The sequence below is a fragment of the Procambarus clarkii genome, chromosome 11, assembly GCF_040958095.1.
Source record: "Procambarus clarkii isolate CNS0578487 chromosome 11, FALCON_Pclarkii_2.0, whole genome shotgun sequence".
NCBI lineage: Eukaryota > Metazoa > Arthropoda > Malacostraca > Decapoda > Cambaridae > Procambarus > Procambarus clarkii.
The window spans coordinates 42,552,433-42,572,634 of NC_091160.1; the positions used below are offsets into that span (position 1 = coordinate 42,552,433).

Sequence of the window (20,202 nt, forward strand, 5' to 3'; positions counted from 1 at the left end):
GTGGAGCACGATCTTCAAGTATTCATGTGAATTGATAAGTTGACTTCACAAAACATACACATCCTTCATACGGAAACTTAAAATGGGTTGTCAGGGTTAAAACATTCTTAATGCTTACCAAATATCACTATTATTCTTTCACTAGTTTTATTAAACTGTTGACATTATATTAGTAGTACCATTTTACACTGAATTAGTGTTCATACATTAACATTCAGTATCATGGGGAAGTTGTCAGAGGATCTGCTGAGACAAGTTTAGGAACCCAGCATTAGGTGAAATGATACCGGCACATTAGGTGAAATGATACCGGTGCATTAGGCGAAATGATACTGGTGCATTAGGTGAAATGATACCGGCACATTAGGTGAAATGATACCGGCACATTAGGTGAAATGATACCGGCACATTAGGTGAAATGATACCGGTGCATTAGGTGAAATGATACCGGCGCATTAGGTGAAATGATACCGGCACATTAGGTGAAATGATACCGGCACATTAGGTGAAATGATACCGGTGCATTAGGTGAAATGATACCGGCACATTAGGTGAAATGATACCGGCACATTAGGTGAAATGATACCGGCACATTAGGTGAAATGATACCGGTGCATTAGGTGAAATGATACCGGCACATTAGGTGAAATGATACCGGCACATTAGGTGAAATGATACCGGCACATTAGGGGAAATTGTACCGGTGCATTAGGTGAAATGATACTGATGCATTAGGTGAAATGATACTGATGCATTAGATGGCATGATACCGGTGCATTAGGTGAAATGATACTGATGCATTAGATGACATGATACCGGTGCATTAGATGACATGATACTGATGCATTAGATGACATGATACTGATGCATTAGATGACATGATACTGATGCATTAGATGACATGATACTGATGTATTAGTCAACGAGTCTCGGCCATTCGATAAAAAGATAATACAGGTATTGCTCTTTCTTTCAAAAAATATTATTTGTAAATATTACTTTAAACATTGAGCCATAGTTTGATAATTTACATAACCTTGGTCAAAACAAAATAAATGTTTATATTGAGAAGTTTACAGGGAAATGGTTATGTAATATAAATTTTTCTTATATTAATATCTGAAATGGGAAGACATCCTGAAACTGCCATTGCTTTTGAATCTCATTGGCAAAGTGGCATTATTTTATTTTATTTTTGCTTTCTCTTTCTAGCCGCATGAAGAAGTTAAGAGCCACAGACCCTGAGTAAGTCACCTCACCTTTTCCTAATATGCAAGGTAGAAAGGAATTGCCATAGTCAACTCCTGATTGATATTTCTCTCTCTTTTTTTTTGGCTAATTGAAAATCTTTGTCCAGGAGCATGTGTTTACCTGGTGGTGGAAATCTCTCTCTCTCTCTCTTGGAATGGTTGTAGAACATAGATACGGAGCCGGGAAGATGGAGATGTATTCTCTGTTAACTGAAAGTGCTGTTGAGGCCCATTTATTCCATTTACTTTTAAATGGAATAATGTGTTTTCAGTATTTAGGCAATTCACGTATTAAACTTGAATGTGTTGGTACATACACACCCCAGTGGTAGTGTGCAGCAGGATCTCAACTTAAATTATTTTCAATACAGCATTCTTTTTTTTTATTCAATGAATATAGGCACTATAAAAAGACTATATGGTAGATGAAGCTGATGTAGACTATTCTGGTGTATTCTTGTATGATGTAGATGTGTCTTTGGTTATAGCATGTCCCACAGCTTCCAGATATTAAGTTTCACTCAAAGTATTTATGCTGAGTACTATTTCACTGTTACATTATTCTTTACTTTTTTTTATTTTTATATGTATTTTGAAATTTTTTGTCAAATTCCAGTTTTCATGTTTATCAGCGAGATGAAAATTAGGAGTTAATGGTCAGTTATAATTGTTATATTTACAATGAGGGAATTGCAGTACAATACTTAGTGTAATAATTATGTGATCCATTAACCCTTAAACAGTGGCTATGGAGAAAGAATCTTGCTCGCACATGCACAACAAAAAATAAAAAATTACAGAAGATAGTTTTTCATTATAGGATTATTAATTTGTATGCAGAATATAAGAGAAACATGAAAATAGGTGAATAGTTATCATTTGAGTGGGTGTAGGTGGTGTGTAACTGTGCATCTGGCACTTGTCAGTGACTGGTGCTCGATTTTGCTGACACTTCCTGATTTATTCTCTGTTTCACTGATTGTTTTATCACTTGTTTTTCTTAATTTACATCCACAGAGAGCTTCTATATCCATATTTGCATCATACCTGTAAAACCCAAACAATAATTGTTTAAATCTTAATATGATAGCCGCATTACCCTGTGAATCAACAAATGGCGATGCCCACTGTCTAAGGGTTAATGATTAATGGTAAAAGTATTATTATGACTTCTTGGGCCTCATGGGATACCTGTTGTGTTTAGATCCTCCTGGTATTGTCCCCCCTTGGACAGTTGTAGTGTTTAGACCCTTCTGGTATTGTCCCCCCCTTGGACAGTTGTAGTGTTTAGACCCTTCTGGTATTGTGTCCCCATTGGACAGTTGTAGTGTTTAGACCCTTCTGGTATTGTGTCCCCCCCTTGGACAGTTGTAGTGTTTAGACCCTTCTGGTATTGTCCCCCCCTTGGACAGTTGTAGTGTTTAGACCCTTCTGGTATTGTCCCCCCCTTGGACAGTTGTAGTGTTTAGACCCTTCTGGTATTGTCCCCCCCTTGGACAGTTGTAGTGTTTAGACCCTTCTGGTATTGTCCCCCCTTGGACAGTTGTAGTGTTTAGACCCTTCTGGTATTGTCCCCCCTTGGACAGTTGTAGTGTTTAGACCCTTCTGGTATTGTCCCCCCCCTTGGACAGTTGTAGTGTTTAGACCCTTCTGGTATTGTCCACCCCTTGGACAGTTATAGTGTTTAGACCCTTCTGGTATTGTGTCCCCCCCTTGGACAGTTGTAGTGTTTAGACCCTTCTGGTATTGTCCCCCCCTTGGACAGTTGTAGTGTTTAGACCCTTCTGGTATTGTCCACCCTTGGACAGTTGTAGTGTTTAGACCCTTCTGGTATTGTGTCCCCCCCTTGGACAGTTGTAGTGTTTAGACCCTTCTGGTATTGTCCCCCCCCTTGGACAGTTGTAGTGTTTAGACCTTTCTGGTATTGTCCCCCCCTTGGACAGTTGTAGTGTTTAGACCCTTCTGGTATTGTCCCCCCCCTTGGACAGTTGTAGTGTTTAGACCCTTCTGGTATTGTCCCCCCCCTTGGACAGTTGTAGTGTTTAGACCCTTCTGGTATTGTCCCCCCCTTGGACAGTTGTAGTGTTTAGACCTTTCTGGTATTGTCCCCCCCTTGGACAGTTATAGTGTTTAGACCCTTCTGGTATTGTCCCCCTTGGACAGCTGTAGTGTTTAGACCCTTCTGGTATTGTCCCCCCCTTGGACAGTTGTAGTGTTTAGACCCTTCTGGTATTGTCCCCCCCTTGGACAGTTGTAGTGTTTAGACCTTTCTGGTATTGTCCCCCCCTTGGACAGTTGTAGTGTTTAGACCCTTCTGGTATTGTCCCCCTTGGACAGCTGTAGTGTTTAGACCCTTCTGGTATTGTGTCCCCCCCTTGGACAGCTGTAGTGGTAAATCTTCCTGGTGTTTGAACTGTTGAAACATTCAGGGGTTATCATTATGACCCAGTTGTTGGCCAATTTGATAGTCCAGTTAAACTGGCCTAGTTTAGTTGCTAGGGTGTGTGTGCATATTTAATATACATATATATATAATTATATATATAATTATATATATATATATATGTACACATACATACATACATAATTATATATATATATATATATGTACACATACATACATCCATACCTGGCCCCCTCAGAAGAGGCACGAGGAGCAATGGCCTATAGAAACCCCCGTGTGATTGGAAGCATTCTTTGTCTCCCATCGACCGGATCAGGCACCCAGAAAGGTAAGCGTCCCAAAACAAACCCCCTATTCTGGTGAAAATTGCTACAAAAAGCCGAACAAGTGGATAGAACTCCCCAAACAGAAACGAGCAAACTAGTATGACATCTCACGTTGCCGAGCCGCTGTCTGCGCAGCTTCCCCCTCCCCGGGAGGGGAAAGGGGGAGCCCCAGATCGGCAGTCCACCTCTCATTTCTGAGGCTGATGCTATAGGCACTGGTCATGTGCTCTGGCTCCAGTGGTTGTTTCAGCACTGAGCCAGGAGTGATTCTCCAGTACTTGGGCTGCATACGCCTAGGGCTTCCTTCCCTAGGTGCCCTGTAAGTACTGCCCTTGGGACTTGGGGCCACCTTCCACACGTTCCTTGGGTTCTGCCTCTGCTAGGCTGTTTACTACTTGGTTTTCAGCCGCCCTTTGTGTGCTAGGGTGTTCTGTCTCCCTTGTTCGCCTTTGGGTAGGGGACAGTTTGTACTGGTAGGGGTGCAGGGTACTGCACAGTTTTTCACCTGTCATAGCAGCCGGCTCTGTTCCGCCTGGGCACACTGTCCTCTTGCGGGGTTTTCTTTTTCTTTTTGTTTGCCTGCCTGGTGGGGGGTCTGCCTTGGTTCTTGGCCCCCCCCTTGTATGTACTGAGTACTCTTCCTTCTTCCGGTGGTTCTCCCTGCTAGGTCCCCGTGAATGTACACGTCCCAGGGGTTCAGTTCTTAGAAAGTTGTTTGGCAGACTTGGGCACCGGTTAGCAGTACCCTGCCTGGGCTTCCCTGAGCGTGAGTTCCGTCTCAGGACCCTTGGAATTCCCACGGGGACGCGTGGGTCCGATGGATGTGACCCCGGAGTCCCCCCCTCGCATTGTGCAAGTTCAAGGGTTGCTCTGTCCCCTTGTCTCAGGGTGACTCATTGTTTTTGCCTCCGTCTGCTGCCTGTGGGGTCGGTAACACCTTCGGCCTGGAGTCCTGCAAGTTTTGTTGCTTGTTTGTGGCTCGGTTACTCAGTCTTATGCTGACTATGCCCGTGCAGGCAGCACAGGCGTTGCACGTTGAGTTCAGGTGGTGGCAACGCACTAGGTTGTTTGCTCCCCCGGAAGCCCAGAGGCTGCCCCGTTTTTGGTTGTTGTGGTCTAGTCTGGTCCCCCCCCCCCCCCTTCCTCCCTGCATCTGGATCCTCACCGCCTGTGGGTTCGGGGTCGGGGCTTCGATGGTCCCGAGACTCGGGCGGTCTCGGGGAATTCCCCTTCCGGGGTAGCAACGGCATTCGAGCCTGTTCCTCCAGCCGTGTTGTGTGAGTCTGCCAGTGGGCTCCCTTCCTTAGTACTTTTCTGGCTGCCCTGGATTTTTCTTGTGAGGCTGGGGCTTTGAGGGGACAGCTTGGCCCCGGGGTCTGCCGTGTGGGTTCCTGGGGCTGGAGAGGGGCTGACTTGGGGGGGGGACCTTGGGCCCCGTTGGCCCTCTGGGGCATTTTTAGGGGCTTTCTGAAAAAAAACAGGGCTTTTTCTTCCCTCTGAGCGGGGCTTGCTGTTACGGGGAGTGGGGTTTTTCCTTTTTCCCCTCTACGTACGAGTTGTTGGGCATCGGCCACTTCCCGGGATCGGACCCCTGGGTTCCTTGTCCCAGGGGTCCGTCGGTTTCTTCCTGTCAGTGGGTACTCTTCTCCGTTTACTCGCCATTCTTTCTTGGGACGGGACTTCTCCGTCATGTTCCCCTTTTCTCGGGGTTCCGCATGACTTTTGGTCTCGGGTGCGACTGTGCCTTTATGTGCCTTCGTGATTTATGCTTGCTTCTGTGTGTTCTCAAAGGTTCGGGAAGGTTTTCGCTTCTTCCTGTATTATTGGAATGTCTGTCATCTTCCGGTGTGGCTCCCCTCCAGTCCTTTCTAGGGCTTGTTGGTCCTCTTCCGTGCTTCTTCTTGGTTTTCGGTCCTGTCTCGTTCTTTTTTAATTGTATCTTCTCTCCGTGCTCTATCTCGGCACTGCTCGTTTTCTTTCCATATTCCTAGTTGGCGCCTTCCTGCCAAGCGGGTTGAGCGGTTCGGACCTCGTGTCCTGCGCATGTGCCATGGGAGTTTGTTTTGGTTATGGGCAGTATACATAAGTGCTGGTGTTCTGCGTCCTTTTTTTTCTCGGGTACTTCGCCTCTCGCTCCTCTCATCTCTCCAGTCCATGCCCTGTAGCTCCTGGGGGTGTTCTGGATTGCCGCTGTGGGGAGGACGCAGGGGTTTTCCTGCTTATGGGTGTGGGGCGCCTCATTCGCCTCTACCCTACTCTTCTGCATGTGCGGCTCTAGCCTTCTTCCACTGGCGGTGCTCCCGGACTCTTCTTGGCTACATTGTGTCGTGACACATTCGTGCCTATGTTCTGCAGGTGAGTTTATGCGATCTGGTGTCTCTTTCGGCCAGGCGCTGGTTCGTGGTTTTTGGATACGAATACAAGAACATGAGAACAAAGGTGACTGCAGAAGGCCTATTGGCCTATACGAGGCAGCTCCTATTTCTACCCATCCAGTCCCTCTCATATACATGTCCAACCCATGCTTGAGTCGGTCAAGGGGCCCCACCTTCGCCATGGTATGGGGTAAACTGGTGGAGATCAGTGTTCTGAGGTAATTGTTACACTGTGCCAGGATGTTATGAGGTGACATTTTGCTGCTGTTTTGATACTGGGGATGCGTGTTGGTGATTGGTTGTGGCATTTTGTTTGGCCCTTGCGTGCTTCTTCCTGGGGCCTTCCTTGTTCGTCTGTCTTGTTTGTTACACAGTGGGTCACGGCCCTCTTTTTCTTGGTCATGACTGGATCACTCTTTCCTTGCCTGTCTTGCAGTGCCTGGCTTAGCTCTTCCATATACATTGGATTCTCTGTACTCGCCTAGTTGTCCTCACCTATTTGTGCTTGCTGGGGTTGAGCTTTGGCTCTGGTCCCCCCTCTCACCTGTCAATTGGCTCATGTAGGGGTTCCTGAGCCTACTGACCTCTATCAAATTTACACTTAAGGCTGCGTATGGAGTCGGCCTCCGCCACGTCACTTCCTCTAGTATGCCGTTTGTCTACTACATACTGACACTGGCATCCTTCTGTCTAACGTCTTATGGCTCATTTGGGCCCTCGCTTTCCACCTGTGTTTCCTAGCGTGTGTGCCCCTTGTGTAATTAGTCCGTCTTTATCTACCCTATCAATTCCTCTGAGAATGTTGTATGTGGTGCCCTCTACCTCTTCTGTTTCCCAGTGACGTGAGGTTTCATTCCCGTCGTCTCTCCTCGTAGCTTATACCCCTCGGTTCGGGTGCTAGTCTAGTGGCAAACCTTTGCACCTTTTCCAGTTAAGTCTTGTTGTGTTGAGACGTGACCAACAACTCTGTGTTGTTGGCGTGACTTGTTGGGACATGACCAGCAGCTTCGTGTGTTGTTGGTCGTTTCCCTTTCGTTCCCGTTTGCTGCCAGCTTTCTTCGTTCCTGACCTTCCTTCTGTGCTTTTGTCCCTAGCTGCTGGTGTGGGGTTGTTGTTCTGGTCTTTTTCTTGCATTTTTGTTTTTCTTATTTTATCCTACTCATTCTTGTATGTTTTGTATCTGCCTTTTGGCTCTCCTATTACCAGGTTTGGGTTCCTGGCTTACCCTACCAGTTGGCATTTTCGAGGTCTTGCGGTGTCCCTTCTCGAGAGACTCGCTTCAGAACCTTAGAGTCTCTGATCTCCTGGTGAGCTCGCTGGTGTTGGGGAGTTTTCTTTATGGCAGATGTTCCATCTACTTCCTTGCCGGCTTGGGTTTCCGGCTCTTCTTGCTCGGTGATCGCACCCGAGATCTTCCCATGGCTCCGCCTCTTCCTAGGCTCGATCGGTCCATGGCGGGGCTGGTTCGGTTCTGCCTCGAGTCTCTCGCCATCTGTTGGTGGTCAGGTGACTTCATTGATGGTGTCCCACCTGCGTGCTTCTTCTTGGCGGCGGTGTGGGGTTTTTTGGCGGTCCTTCCATTTTCTTTCTGTCCCTTCTTAGGTTTGCTGCGCTTTGTTGGCGTTGTCTTGTCCTTCTCTTGTGGAGGTTTGGGGCCGTAATCTTGCCACATACTGTCGCCTTATCTTGAGCGGCGCTGGCGGAGCCGTTCCGGGTTGCTTCGGCTTTGGAGTTGCCTCTGCACCGCTTTGCAAGCCATCTCTGGCTTGGTTCACCTCCGGCCTGCTCTTGCACCGCTTGAGCCGTCCTAGTTCTTGGATTGCGTGCTCCTTTCTCTTCTCCTCGGTTTATTGTGGCCCCTTCGGTTCTGAGTTGTTTCAGAGGATCTCTTCTTGTTGGCGTTGGCTTTTGGGGGTCAGGCCGGAGTGCTTCGTGCCCTCCTCTGGCTCCTGGGTTTCGGCTCTTTTGGTTCTCTTGATAGATTTGTGCGCTTGCAGCTGTCTCCTTCTTTTCTGGTGACGACTGGCTTGGCTGCTTTCCAGAGGGGTCCTTGGGTTGTTTGATGCTTGGTTGGTCTGGCCGGGGGTGCATCATGTGTTGTGTTCGGTTGCGGCAATTCGCCGTGCTTGGTGTGCTGCGGCTGCCGTGACCGGGGTCATGTTTTGGGTTGTTCCGGGTTCCCTTCTTCCCTGTTCCAGGATGTGGTTCTCTTGGGTCGTCAGAGGGGGTGGTTTGGTCCTGCCAGCCTGCTGTCTGTCCCCGTGCCTACGTTGTTCGTTGGTTGACTCTGCGTTCCTTCGTTGATGTTCCTGGGCCTTGTCGGGCCTGTGTGGCCTTGGGTTGGCAGTTGCACTTTTGTCTCTGCTTCGCGTTGGGGTGTAAGCGACTTCTGCCTCGCGGGTTAGGTCCCTCTTGTTTTCGTCTTTGGGTAGGTAGCTCCAGGGAGCCGACAGAAAACCAGCGCTGAATGTAATGAAATGCCATTTTCTGGGCGAGGCTCCCCGGCAACCCCCCTCCCCCTTCCCGGTCGGCAGTTTTTCATGTGTTTTGATGTCCAGCCTCAGAACTGAAAGATGGATTGCCGGCGCGGGTGTTTGGGGCTTCCCCTTCCCCCTCCTGGGGAGGGGGGAGCTGCGTAGTCAGCAGCGCGGCAACATGAGATGTCATACTAGTTTGCTCGTTTCTGTTCGGGGAGTTCTATCCACTTGTTCTGCTTTTTGTAGCAATTTTCACCAGAATAGGGGTTTGTTTTGGGACGCTTACCTTTCTGGGTGCCTGATCCGGTCGATGGCAGACAAAGAGTGCTTCCAACCACACCGGGGTTTCTATAGACCATTGGTCCTCGTGCCTCTTTTGAGGGGGCCAAGTTCTGGCTCATGGTCCCCGGTAGGTCTTCAGGTCTCCATACACATAACTGATGCCAAAGTCTGACATTAGCATATCAGCCTGGATAGCTCCGGGGAGCCAATGGGTCTCGCCCAGAAAATGGCGTTTCATTACATTCAATGCTGGTTTTTTGGGGGATATGGAATGGATTAATTCAATATACATTTTTTTTTATGGGAAAATTCGTTCTGGTTTTTTAACCGTCTCTGGGAAAGGATTAAATTAGAAAACGAAGGTACCACTGTATTTTATAAATGATTATTAATTTTAGGTCTTTATCCAGGCTTATTTAGTGATTTGTAGTATGAAAAATGTAGATAATTTAATGGCAATTTCCTTTAGTAGCAGGTTGATCTTGCGAATTTACTTAGTTGAAAAACCAGGTTTATATTTTGAGTGCATTACATGTGAGAATTTAAGTTGTGATGCAAAAGTTGATTATTTTCCCTCTGCTTCCTTAGCCATCGCCATCGCATGAGAGAGCACGAAGAGGACGAGGAATTACTAGCTGAATCCAATAAATCATCAAAGATTATAACCCGGTTCGAGGAGAGCCCCAGTTACATCACCAATGGCGAGATGAGAGACTATCAAATTAGAGGCCTCAATTGGATGATAGATTTGTATGAAAATGGGATAAACGGTATTCTTGCAGATGAGATGGGTCTTGGTAAAACACTACAGACTATATCTCTCCTTGGGTAAGAGGCTATGAAATTTGACTAAATTTTATATATATATATATATATATATATATATATATATATATATATATATATATATATATATATATATATATATATATATATATATATATATATATATATATATATATATATATATATATATATAATATAATATAATATAATATAATATATAAAATATTGATTTTTTTTGTTTTTTTTTTGTTTTACTTTTCAAATGGAAACAATGCTTTAGATACAATGTAAGCTTCTACTTTCTATACTTTCTTTGTATATAATTCCAAAAGGTAAATGAAGTTGCTTTATTGTTCAGTGTGTTGAAGCTAAGTTGAAAAATAATTACTGTAATTTATTATCATACTTATTCTGAGTATCCTCTTGGTGATATTTTCTTGCTATGCTTAAGGCATACAGGTAGTGGTGGTGCAGTTGTGGTGGCATACTGGTGCTGCTGTGGTATACAGGTAGTGGTGCAGTTGTGGCGGCATACTGGTGCTGCTGTGGTATACAGGTAGTGGTGCAGTTGTGGCAGCATACTGGTGCTGCTGTGGTATACAGGTAGTGGTGCAGTTGTGGCAGCATACTGGTGCTGCTGTGGTATACAGGTAGTGGTGCAGTTGTGGTAGTGGTGGCATACTGGTGCTGCTGTGGTATACAGGTAGTGGTGCAGTTGTGGCGGCATACTGGTGCTGCTGTGGTATACAGGTAGTGGTGCAGTTGTGGCAGCATACTGGTGCTGCTGTGGCATACAGGTAGTGGTGCTGCTGTGGTATACAGGTAGTGGTGCTGCTGTGGTATACAGGTAGTGGTGCAGTTGTGGCAGCATACTGGTGCTGCTGTGGTATACAGGTAGTGGTGCAGTTGTGGCAGCATACTGGTGCTGCTGTGGTATACAGGTAGTGGTGCAGTTGTGGCAGCATACTGGTGCTGCTGTGGTATACAGGTAGTGGTGCAGTTGTGGCAGCATACTGGTGCTGCTGTGGTATACAGGTAGTGGTGCAGTTGTGGCAGCATACTGGTGCTGCTGTGGTATACAGGTAGTGGTGCAGTTGTGGTGGCATACTGGTGCTGCTGTGGTATACAGGTAGTGGTGCAGTTGTGGCAGCATACTGGTGCTGCTGTGGTATACAGGTAGTGGTGCAGGTGTGGCAGCATACTGGTGCTGCTGTGGTATACAGGTAGTGGTGCAGTTGTGGCGGCATACTGGTGCTGCTGTGCCATACAGGTAGTGGTGCAGTTGTGGCGGCATACTGGTGCTGCTGTGGCATTATAGGATTGATGTGGCTGTAGAGGTATACAGCCACACCAATATTAGAATGTTGACCAGACCACACACTAGAATGTGAAGGGACGACGACCTTTTGGTCCGTCCTGGACCATTCTTAAGTCGATTGTGATGAGGAAAAATCACAATCGACTTGAGAATGGTCCAGGACGGACCGAAACGTCGTCGTCCCTTCACATTCTAGTGTGTGGTCTGGTCAACATACTTTAGCCACGTTATTGTGACTCATCGTCTGCAATACTAGAATGATTGTAATGCCCTTCAAAAAGACCTGGACAAAATAAGTATATGGAGCACCACTTGGCAAATGAAATTTAATGTGCATAAATGCCATGTTATGGAATGTAGAATAGGAGAACATAGACCCCACACAACCTATAAATTATGTGGAAAAATCTTTAAAGACTTCTAACAAAGAAAGAGAGCTAGGGGTGGTTCTAAATGGAAAACTATCACCTGAGGACCACATAAAGAACATTGTGCGAGGAGCCTATGCTACACTTTCTAACTTCAGAATTGCTTTTAAATACATGGATGGCAAAATACTAAAGAAATTGTTCACGACTTTTGTAGGTCAAAGCTAGAATATGCAGCAGTTGTATGGTGCCCATATCTTAAGAAGCACATCAACAAACTGGAAAAGGTGCAAAGACATGCCACTATGTGGCTCCCAGAGCTGAAGGGCAAGAGCTATGAGGAGAGGTTAGTGGCATTAAATATGCCAAAACTAGAAGATAGAAGAAAAAGAGGCAATATGATCACTATGTACAAGATAGCAACAGGAATCTATAAAATTGATATGGAAGACTTCCCGAGATCTGGAACTTCGAGAACAAGAGGTCATAGATTTAAACTAACTAAACAAAGGTGCTGAAGTAATATAAGAGAATTCACTTTCACAGAGTTGTAGACGGTTGGTACAAGTTAGGTTAGCAGGTGGGGAGAGGCCAAAACCATCGGTACTTTCAAAGCGTTATACGACAGAGTGCTGGGAAGACGGGACACCACGAGCATAACTCATCCTGTAACTACACTTAGGTAATTACAGTGATAGTAGTAATATCCAGTGCCAACTAGGAAAACTGATTCTTTCTTCGTTGGGTAGTGGACTGTAACTGTTATCTCATTGCTCCCTTGGTGGTTCTGTTTTAGGGTTTTGCAACAGGAATGGTGCTGCTTTCATATCTACCTGTCGAATAAAAATTACCACTTGGTAAAAATAAAAATATATATATATAATGCAACTAGCACTGATATGGTTATAAATTATTTTAGCCTATCCTTTTAATTCTGATATCTTGCCCACATAGGAATTATATTATAAACAATGACAAGATTGGTTATTTAATTCTTATTGTTATGAACTTATCTATTGCAAATGTATACTTAAATTTATCTTCAAGCAATTGCAATATATTAAATATTTGTTAAATATTGATTTACCTAGTTAGTAATTTTAATTAAGTGGCAAAGTAATTTACTACGTGAGGTGTGTTCATGAGCCCAGGGCATAACTGCCCCTATAATAAATGTGGTTAGTGGCACAAGGAATTTGGATGCAAATCCCAAGAAACACCACCAACCTTCTTTATTTTGTTTTGTAATATGCAGGTTTGGAGCTCTGTCTTATTTAGCTAAGACTTAACTCTCTTGTTGGGCCACTGTATGTAGTGTTGTTCACTACCGTTGTTAAAGTGGTGTTATAATGGTGTCTGGGAGCTCCATCAGCTGTGGTCCAGTAGCACTAATCCACCTCAATTTCTTTATAATTTCATGCACTTAAATGGTGTGTGAACAATTTAATCAGTTTTGTGTGTAGTTTACACCACTATACTAAGGTCCACGGATATAAAACGGCTAAAACTAAGCGTGTACGACTGCAGTGTGTCTTCTTGATGTGGTGTTTTGTTTACTGTATGTGAGGGAGTCTGGTGTCAGTGTGGCATCACACTTCTCTCACTGTTTATGCAAGACAAACACTCAAATCACTTTAAATCATTTGTCTTAATGATTTTATACATTTATGTGTAGTTTACACCACCGTATGAAGGTCCACAAATTCGTTATATGACAAAGAATGCTGGGGAGACGGGACACCGTGAGCGTAGCTCTCATCCTGTAACTACACTTGGGTAATTACAACTCTATAAAATGGCTAAAATGAGCATGTACAACCATGGTGTACTACTTTAACCAAACGTATCTCTGGTTAAACAATTATTTATTGAGTACAGTATACGTATTTATTTTGGAGTATTACCCTCCAAAATACACTGATTTATTTTGGAGTATTACCATGAAAATCCACTTTTTTAGATGTTCTAGGTGTTGAGTTCTTGGCCTACAGCGATGACTGGTTGGTATGGGCTCCCACCCAGTCCACTTGTCTACTTGCCAGGGGTTTGGTTCTTTCCCATCTCTCTGGGTTCGGGTTTCTAGTGAACTGGAGGAAGTTCCATTTGGTTCCGTCCCAGGTTCGGATTTGGCTGGGCCTTGTCTGGGATTCTCGCACAGCGTTCATGTCTCTCCCTCCTGCGGCAGTGCTCCGGCTGAAGTCCCACCTTTATTCCTAGAGCAGAGCTCCTAGAACTGGAGCAGAGCTTCCTGTTCCTGAGGAAATCCCGGGTCACTCGGAGGTTGCTCGAGCAGCTGAGAGTTTGAACTTCATCATGCTGGTTTATCTGTTGGGTTGAGTTTGGCTTTGGTGTCTATTCTGGTTCCTTCGGGGCTGTCCCTTCCACTGCTCTCGCGATCACTGGGTTCGTCCACTTGGGGCCCTTGCGTCGGTTGCTGCGGATTCTTCTTCGGGTTTTTCAGGGTTCAATGCCTTGGCACCTTCCAGAACCCTCACTCAATGTATTCACGGACGCCTTGTCTCTCGACTGGGGTTTTGTGACCAGTGCTCACCAGACTGGCCAGGGGCAGTGGGCTCTGTCGGGCTCACAGCACGGTGTGGAAGTTTGCGGCAGTGTGGCTTTCGTTGCAGAGGAATCGGTTCGCTCGAGGCTCTACGATCCGGCTCCGTTTGGACTGCGCCACAGTGGTTCGTTGCCTGAACCGAGGAGAGTCTTCGATCCTTGGCTCTTTGGGGCTGGTCGCTCTGAGTGGCTCTTCTGAGTTTTCGGGGTTTATTTCTGTCTGGTCACGCCCCTGATGTGAAACAATGTCCTGGTGGATGGCCTGTCTACGTTCTTTCCCCATTCCAAGTAATGGACGGTCGACTCCGACTTCTTTAGTTGGATTTGCCAGACGTTCGGATCCCTGGAGGTGGACCTCTCTTCGCGTTGGCGTGGATGAGGCGCCGCCTGATATATGTGGCGCCCTTCCTCGACTGCAAAGCCGTCGTGGTAGACGCTTTTCGGTAAGACTGTCGAGGTGAAGTTACCTGCACCTTCCCCGTCCCCCCGGTCCAGCTGTTGCTTCGGGTTCTAGCTCTGCTGGATTCGGCCTGGGTCTTGCAGGAGGTAAGCACCAAGGGCCTCCTGAACCTCAGGTGGGGAAAAACAAGAAGAATGAAACCTCAGGAAGGACAAATCCTAGGAGTCCAAGGGCACCCAGAAATGAACCCAAAGGGAAGCCGCACCCAACTCTATCTCATACAGGAAAGGTGGTTATGAAAATCTCCGCCCTCCAGCAATAACCCTTGCCCAGAAGGCACAATTGCCCAAGCAGAGTCAGAGCCTAATTGCTCCAAGTGGACTACCTCCTGAGCCCCGGGAACCCCCCAATTCAGGCACTGGAGCAGAGCTGTCAAAAGAAATGTAATGCAAATGTTAATATTGAGGGGGATAATCTGCGTGCCAGGTATAAACAGCTAGAAAGCAAGGCATACAGAGCTTGATTTCTCTCCTCTTTAGTCACTAATAGGTAAGCAATGGAGTATGTGTATTGGATATGGGAACAAATTTAAAATCTATTGTCTAGGATAATGCTTTGTACCATATAGATGCTATTACTGTTATGTTTTTAGAGGTGTTTATTTCTGCTCATTTTCATAGTTAAATTCTCTGTTCTTTCTAGATACATGAAACATTTCCGTAATATTCCCGGTCCACACATGGTCATCGTGCCTAAGTCAACTCTTCGTAACTGGGAGAATGAATTCAAGAGATGGTGTCCTTCCTTACGAGCAGTATGTCTTATCGGCGACCAAGAAACTAGGGTAGGTTGTTTGTTAAAAAAAAAAATACTGATGTAGAACCCTATTTATATTAAAATTAACATCCATGTTTTTTTTATTATTAAAATAACTAGATTTGAAGAACTGTGAAGAATTAAAATTGAGATTATATTTTTGAAGCTTTTTCTGTACGTAACCCCATCGGCTCCCTGAAGCTATCTTTCTGAACAAATGCACAAGGGCCGTGATGAGGGTTTGAACTTACGCCCGGGATGATCCCAGATGCTTCCTTAGTCGAAAGATAGTCGGCTGTCTTTCTGATTAAATGCCATTCGACTTGAGAGTCATCCATCGCAGAGTTCTTCGTAAGCCTACTGGGGATCACAAGCCAGAACCTGGCCCCCTCAGAGAGGCAAAGGGAGCAATGGCCCATGAACACTTAACATGTAAAGTATGTCATCTTACCATCGACCAGGGAAGGTACCCAGAAACGTAGTAAAGTCTGACCTTTGGCCGGGATACGAGAGTAGAACTCCCAGAACCCCATCATGCAGGTAGGCAAATCAAAACAGACTACTGCTTGGTTGAAAAGTGCGACCTTTGTCCTCACAAATGCAAAAGAACTTCCCCAGAAAGCAAACAAACAAGCAAAACTTGATTTAATTAACCCCGCCTCTCTTCTACAGGGCGCAGTGGGAGCTGGCCTGGTTAAGTCAGGCCACCCCCATTCAGTTCCTGACTGATGTAATTGTTCTGAGTGGTCATTGTTGCTTTGGCTCTGTTCCCGTTTTCTCTGGTGTTTTTGCCCTTGTGGCGGTGTTATAAAACAGATGTGTGCATGTTGCTAGGAGTTTCGAGCACTGGAGCAGCATGCACCTAGAGCCACCTTCCCAAGGTGCTCTGGAAGTACTGCCCTTTGTTTCTCAGCTCATCATCTCTGGGGCATTTGGGAATCACATCCCGAACGTCCGAAGTGGGGTATTCCACCTTGCCCTCAGTAGGGGGTGTGGTTGTTGGCTGGTGAGGTGCACTATGGCTAATGCAGCCTACTTTTCAGCTATCAATGGTCAATATTTCTGCTTGTTTGCTGTTGTGGAGTTTTTTTTTTGTGTTTCACTTTTTCCTGGCTTTTCTGTGGGGAGCCCCTACGGCTCCCTGGAGCTTATCGGGCTAATGTATGTTATGTTAGACCGGGACATTAGCTAAAGGAGTTCAGACCTACCAGGGACCAGCGCCAGAACCTGGCCCCTTCAGAGAGGTTTCAGGGAGCAATGGCCCTGGAAAACCCCATATGGTTGGGGGTTTTCCTTATCTGCCATCGACCGGGGTTAGGCACCCAGAAAGGTAGGCGTAACAAAACAAACCCCACATGGTAAGAAACTACAACAAAAACCGAACAGAGAGGTAGAAAACTCCCTACAATCCCAAGGAAACTAGCAAACAAGCAAACATCACACTTTACTGCCGCGCCGATCGTCCGCACAGCCCTCCCCACCCCGGGAGGGGGAGGGGGGAGCCCCGGACCTACCGCGCCGGCTGCCAAGCTCCAGTTCGTTCGCTAATGTCAACCGGGATTGACGCTTCTCTGGCCTCAGTTTCCTAGGCGGTGTTTGCCTTGTGTGGCGTTCACTGCCGTGTGTTGTGTTGTGCGGTGGCCAGGAGTACTTCATCAGTGCCGGGGCTGCATGTGCTTAGTGGCTGACTTCCCTAAGCGCCCTATGAGTACTGCCCTTGCGTTACAGGGTTATCTTCCCTGGGGCGTTCGGGAACCATTCCCGTAGAGGTTCTTGCTGCCCGGCATTTGCCTCGCCCTTGGGGCCAGCTGGGGCTTGGGGCCCTTGTTTGGCCCTGGGTAGGGATTGGTATTGTGCTGGTTAGGGCGTCAAGGTGTTGCACAGCCTGCCACCTAAGCGGCGGCCGGTTTCTGTTGCCTCTGGAGACGGTGTACTTTTGCAGGGTTTTTCTTTTGTTTTTAATTTTTCATGTCTGGTGGGGGTCTGCTTAAGGTGGTTATAGTTCCACTGGTAGTGTTTGGCGGCCTTCTGCTAGGCCCCCGTGATTGTACACGTCTCAGGGGTTTTCAGTGCTATATTCTACCCTCTTGTTTATGTTTGGGTTTCTTAACCGGTTAGCAACACCTTGCCCGGGCTTCCCGTAGTTGTTACCCTACGGGCCCTGGAAACCCCTGTCTGGGCTCGGGGGACCATTGAATGTGTCTTCCGGGTTCCAACCCGTCTTGTACGGGATCGTTGGTTGCTGTTCCCTTGTCTCCGGGTGACAGTCGCCATTTTTACCTCCGTCATGCTGCCTGTTGGGTCACTGACACCTTGACCCGGAGTCTTGCGAGTGATTCTCTGCTTGTTCTCCAGTACTCTCCTGATGTTATTACTGTTCAGAGTACAGGCGGCATCCGTGTTGCAAGCTAGGTTAGGTTGCTGCAACATGCTAGGTTGGTTTCCCACTCGAATGCCCCGTGGCTGCCCCGTTTGGTTAGGTGCTGCTCGCCCCTTTCTCTCCATGTTCCCGGCTCCGGACTGTCTGCGGGTTTCGGGGTCGGGGCGGGGTTTAGTTGCGGCAGAGACTCGGGCGGTTTTCGGGGGCTGCCCCGTTTGGGTTGGGGACGGAGGTTTGAGCCTGTGCCTCCTGCCAAGGCTTCTGGGTTTTACCAGCGGCCCTTTCTTGTTGCCTTTCCCTTGGACTCTTGCTTTTCTTTAAGGGCGGAGGGCTTGGAGGACGGCTCTGCCCCGGGGCCTCTGTTGTTGGTTCCCGGGGCTGTGGGGGTTGCCTGCTAGCAGTTCTGGGGCGGTTTTGCCCCTTCCGGGGTTTTTCTGCTGTTGGGCGGCGTTTTTCGCCCTTCCAGTCTGCTAGCTTCCCACATTTGCTGGCGTGTTTTTGTGTATTTAGCGTCAGTCACAGCCCCTGCTGGCGGCCATTTTCGTCTGCCGGTTTCACGGCGTGGCCACCAGGGCGGCGTTGCGGTTTGTTTACATGCGTCTGGGTGTGCGAGCGAGCGTCTCTGGTGAGTTTTCAAATTTTTCAGGGTTTTTGTTCTCCTGTTGTCATTTCTTTGTTTTCTGGTGTTTTCTTGCCGTTGCCTGTTCCTCTGGGAACGTTTGGGTGTTGATTTTGGGTCTGAGCCTATGGGTTTCGGCTCAGTGCCCCTGGCTGGTATGCTTGCTCCCACACCTTGCCCCTCGGTTTTCGGTCTGTTGGGACCGTTTTCCCAGGGCGTTCTGCTGGGGGCTGTGCTTTGCCTTTCAGTGGTGTTCTCCGCCGGCAAGTGTGGTGGTTGGGCTCTCCCTGGTTCGATTCTGGGTTCCTTTGGGTTCCTTGGTTTCGTTCTGGAGGTTTCTTCCTCTTGGGCCCCCTTTTGTGGGTTCAGGGGACTTTGTTTCCTCGTGTGACCCGGTTCTGCCTTTTGGGGTTCCGGGGTCTTTCTGGCTTGCAGACTGAGCTTTTTGGGTCTTGGCACATGTTGTGGTTGTGCTGGGACTTTGTGGTTTTGCTGTCGAGGTGGGCCTTTTGATGCAGTTTTGTGCCTTCTTTGCCTGGCCGGCGTAGTGCTCTCTGCCACTAGTCTGCGGCTTGTGCTTTTACAATATATGTCCTCACCTAGTTGTGCTTGTGGGGGTTGCGCTCTGGCTCCTTGGTCCTGCCTCTCAACCGTCCATCAACAGGTGTATAGGTGCCTGTGCCTGTTGGGCTCTGTCATGTCTACATGTGACATTGTATGGGGGTCAGCCTCGTTACTTGTGTGTGGAGTCGCCACATTACTTCCTAGTGCTTTCCCGTTCCCATTCTGACACAAAAAATTAATTCTATCTGTGGCTCTTTTGGGTACTCAGTTTCCACCTGTGTCCCCTAGTGTGTGTGCCCCTTGTGTTACATAGCCTGTCCTTATCAACCCTGTCGATTCCCTTGGGTATCTTGAATGTGGTGATCAGGTCTCCCCTCACTTCATCTTCCAGCGAAGTGTGGTTTCATTCCCGTAGTCTCTCCTCATGACTTCGGTAGTGTACTTTTTCTTTCGGAAGGGGTTCTGTTCCCTTCTCTGTTGACTGGGCGCTGGGGGAGCAGCTTGCTCTGTTGCCTCTCGCTTGGTCCAGCTGTTGGTGGGCGCTTTGGGTTGTCTTCCGGCCTCTGCTGGCGTCGGGGGACGGCTTCTCCCCCTTGGGAGGGGTTCAGAGCTGGCGGGGTGGGCTTCTTCCCATGCACTTCGTCATTTCCTCTTCGTGGGTGCGTGGGGCGTGGTCGCTCCACCCCATCCTTCTGGGCTTCCCGTCTGCTTTTTGCAGTCGTGAGCTTTTCCCGTCTGCTCTTTGCAGTCATGAGCTTTTCCCGTCTGCAGTTCTTCTGGACTACTTCAGTCTGTGCCCTGGATCCTCTGCCCTCCTCGGAGGACTGTTGTCTCCTGTTCGGATTCTGTTAGGGCCGGGTGCATGGATGGTGGCCCTGGACCTCCAGGTCACTTCTTGGCACGTTCCTCTCCAGTTTTTCTGGGGCTAGTACGGTTGGTAATTACCTGTGTGTACTTACCTAAGTGTAGTTACAGGATGAGAGCTACTCTCGTGGTGTCCCGTCTTCCCAGCACTCTTTGTCATATAATGCTTTGATTATACTTGTCATATTGTCATATAATGATTGTCATATGTCATAATGTCTTAATATGATTGTCATATAATGCTTTGGTGGTGGGGCTTCAGGTTTGCTGTTTTTATTGCCTTCCCTATTTTGTAACGGGCACTTGGTATACTCTTTGCATCTTTACCGGATCTTAGTGCCCTGTCTGCGTCTGAGATTCGGTGTCTGGCCTACCTCGACGACTGGCTGGAGTGGGCTCCCAGTCAGTCCG

General features: G+C 47.4%; 1 protein-coding gene across 2 annotated transcripts in view; it reads left to right on the plus strand.

Moving 5' to 3' along the window:
- The window catches only part of LOC123758455 (chromatin-remodeling complex ATPase chain Iswi), an 89,651-nt gene that overhangs the window by 12,557 nt on the left and 56,892 nt on the right, over window positions 1-20,202 (plus strand). Inside the window, exons 3-5 of one of the 2 annotated variants that reach the window (XM_045742889.2) lie at window positions 1,213-1,245; window positions 9,703-9,942; window positions 15,251-15,392. In XM_045742889.2, coding sequence (XP_045598845.1) covers window positions 1,213-1,245; window positions 9,703-9,942; window positions 15,251-15,392 — 415 coding nt within the window. The remainder of the gene's footprint in view (window positions 1-1,212; window positions 1,246-9,702; window positions 9,943-15,250; window positions 15,393-20,202) is intronic. The other variant, XM_045742890.2, reaches the window with a different exon arrangement.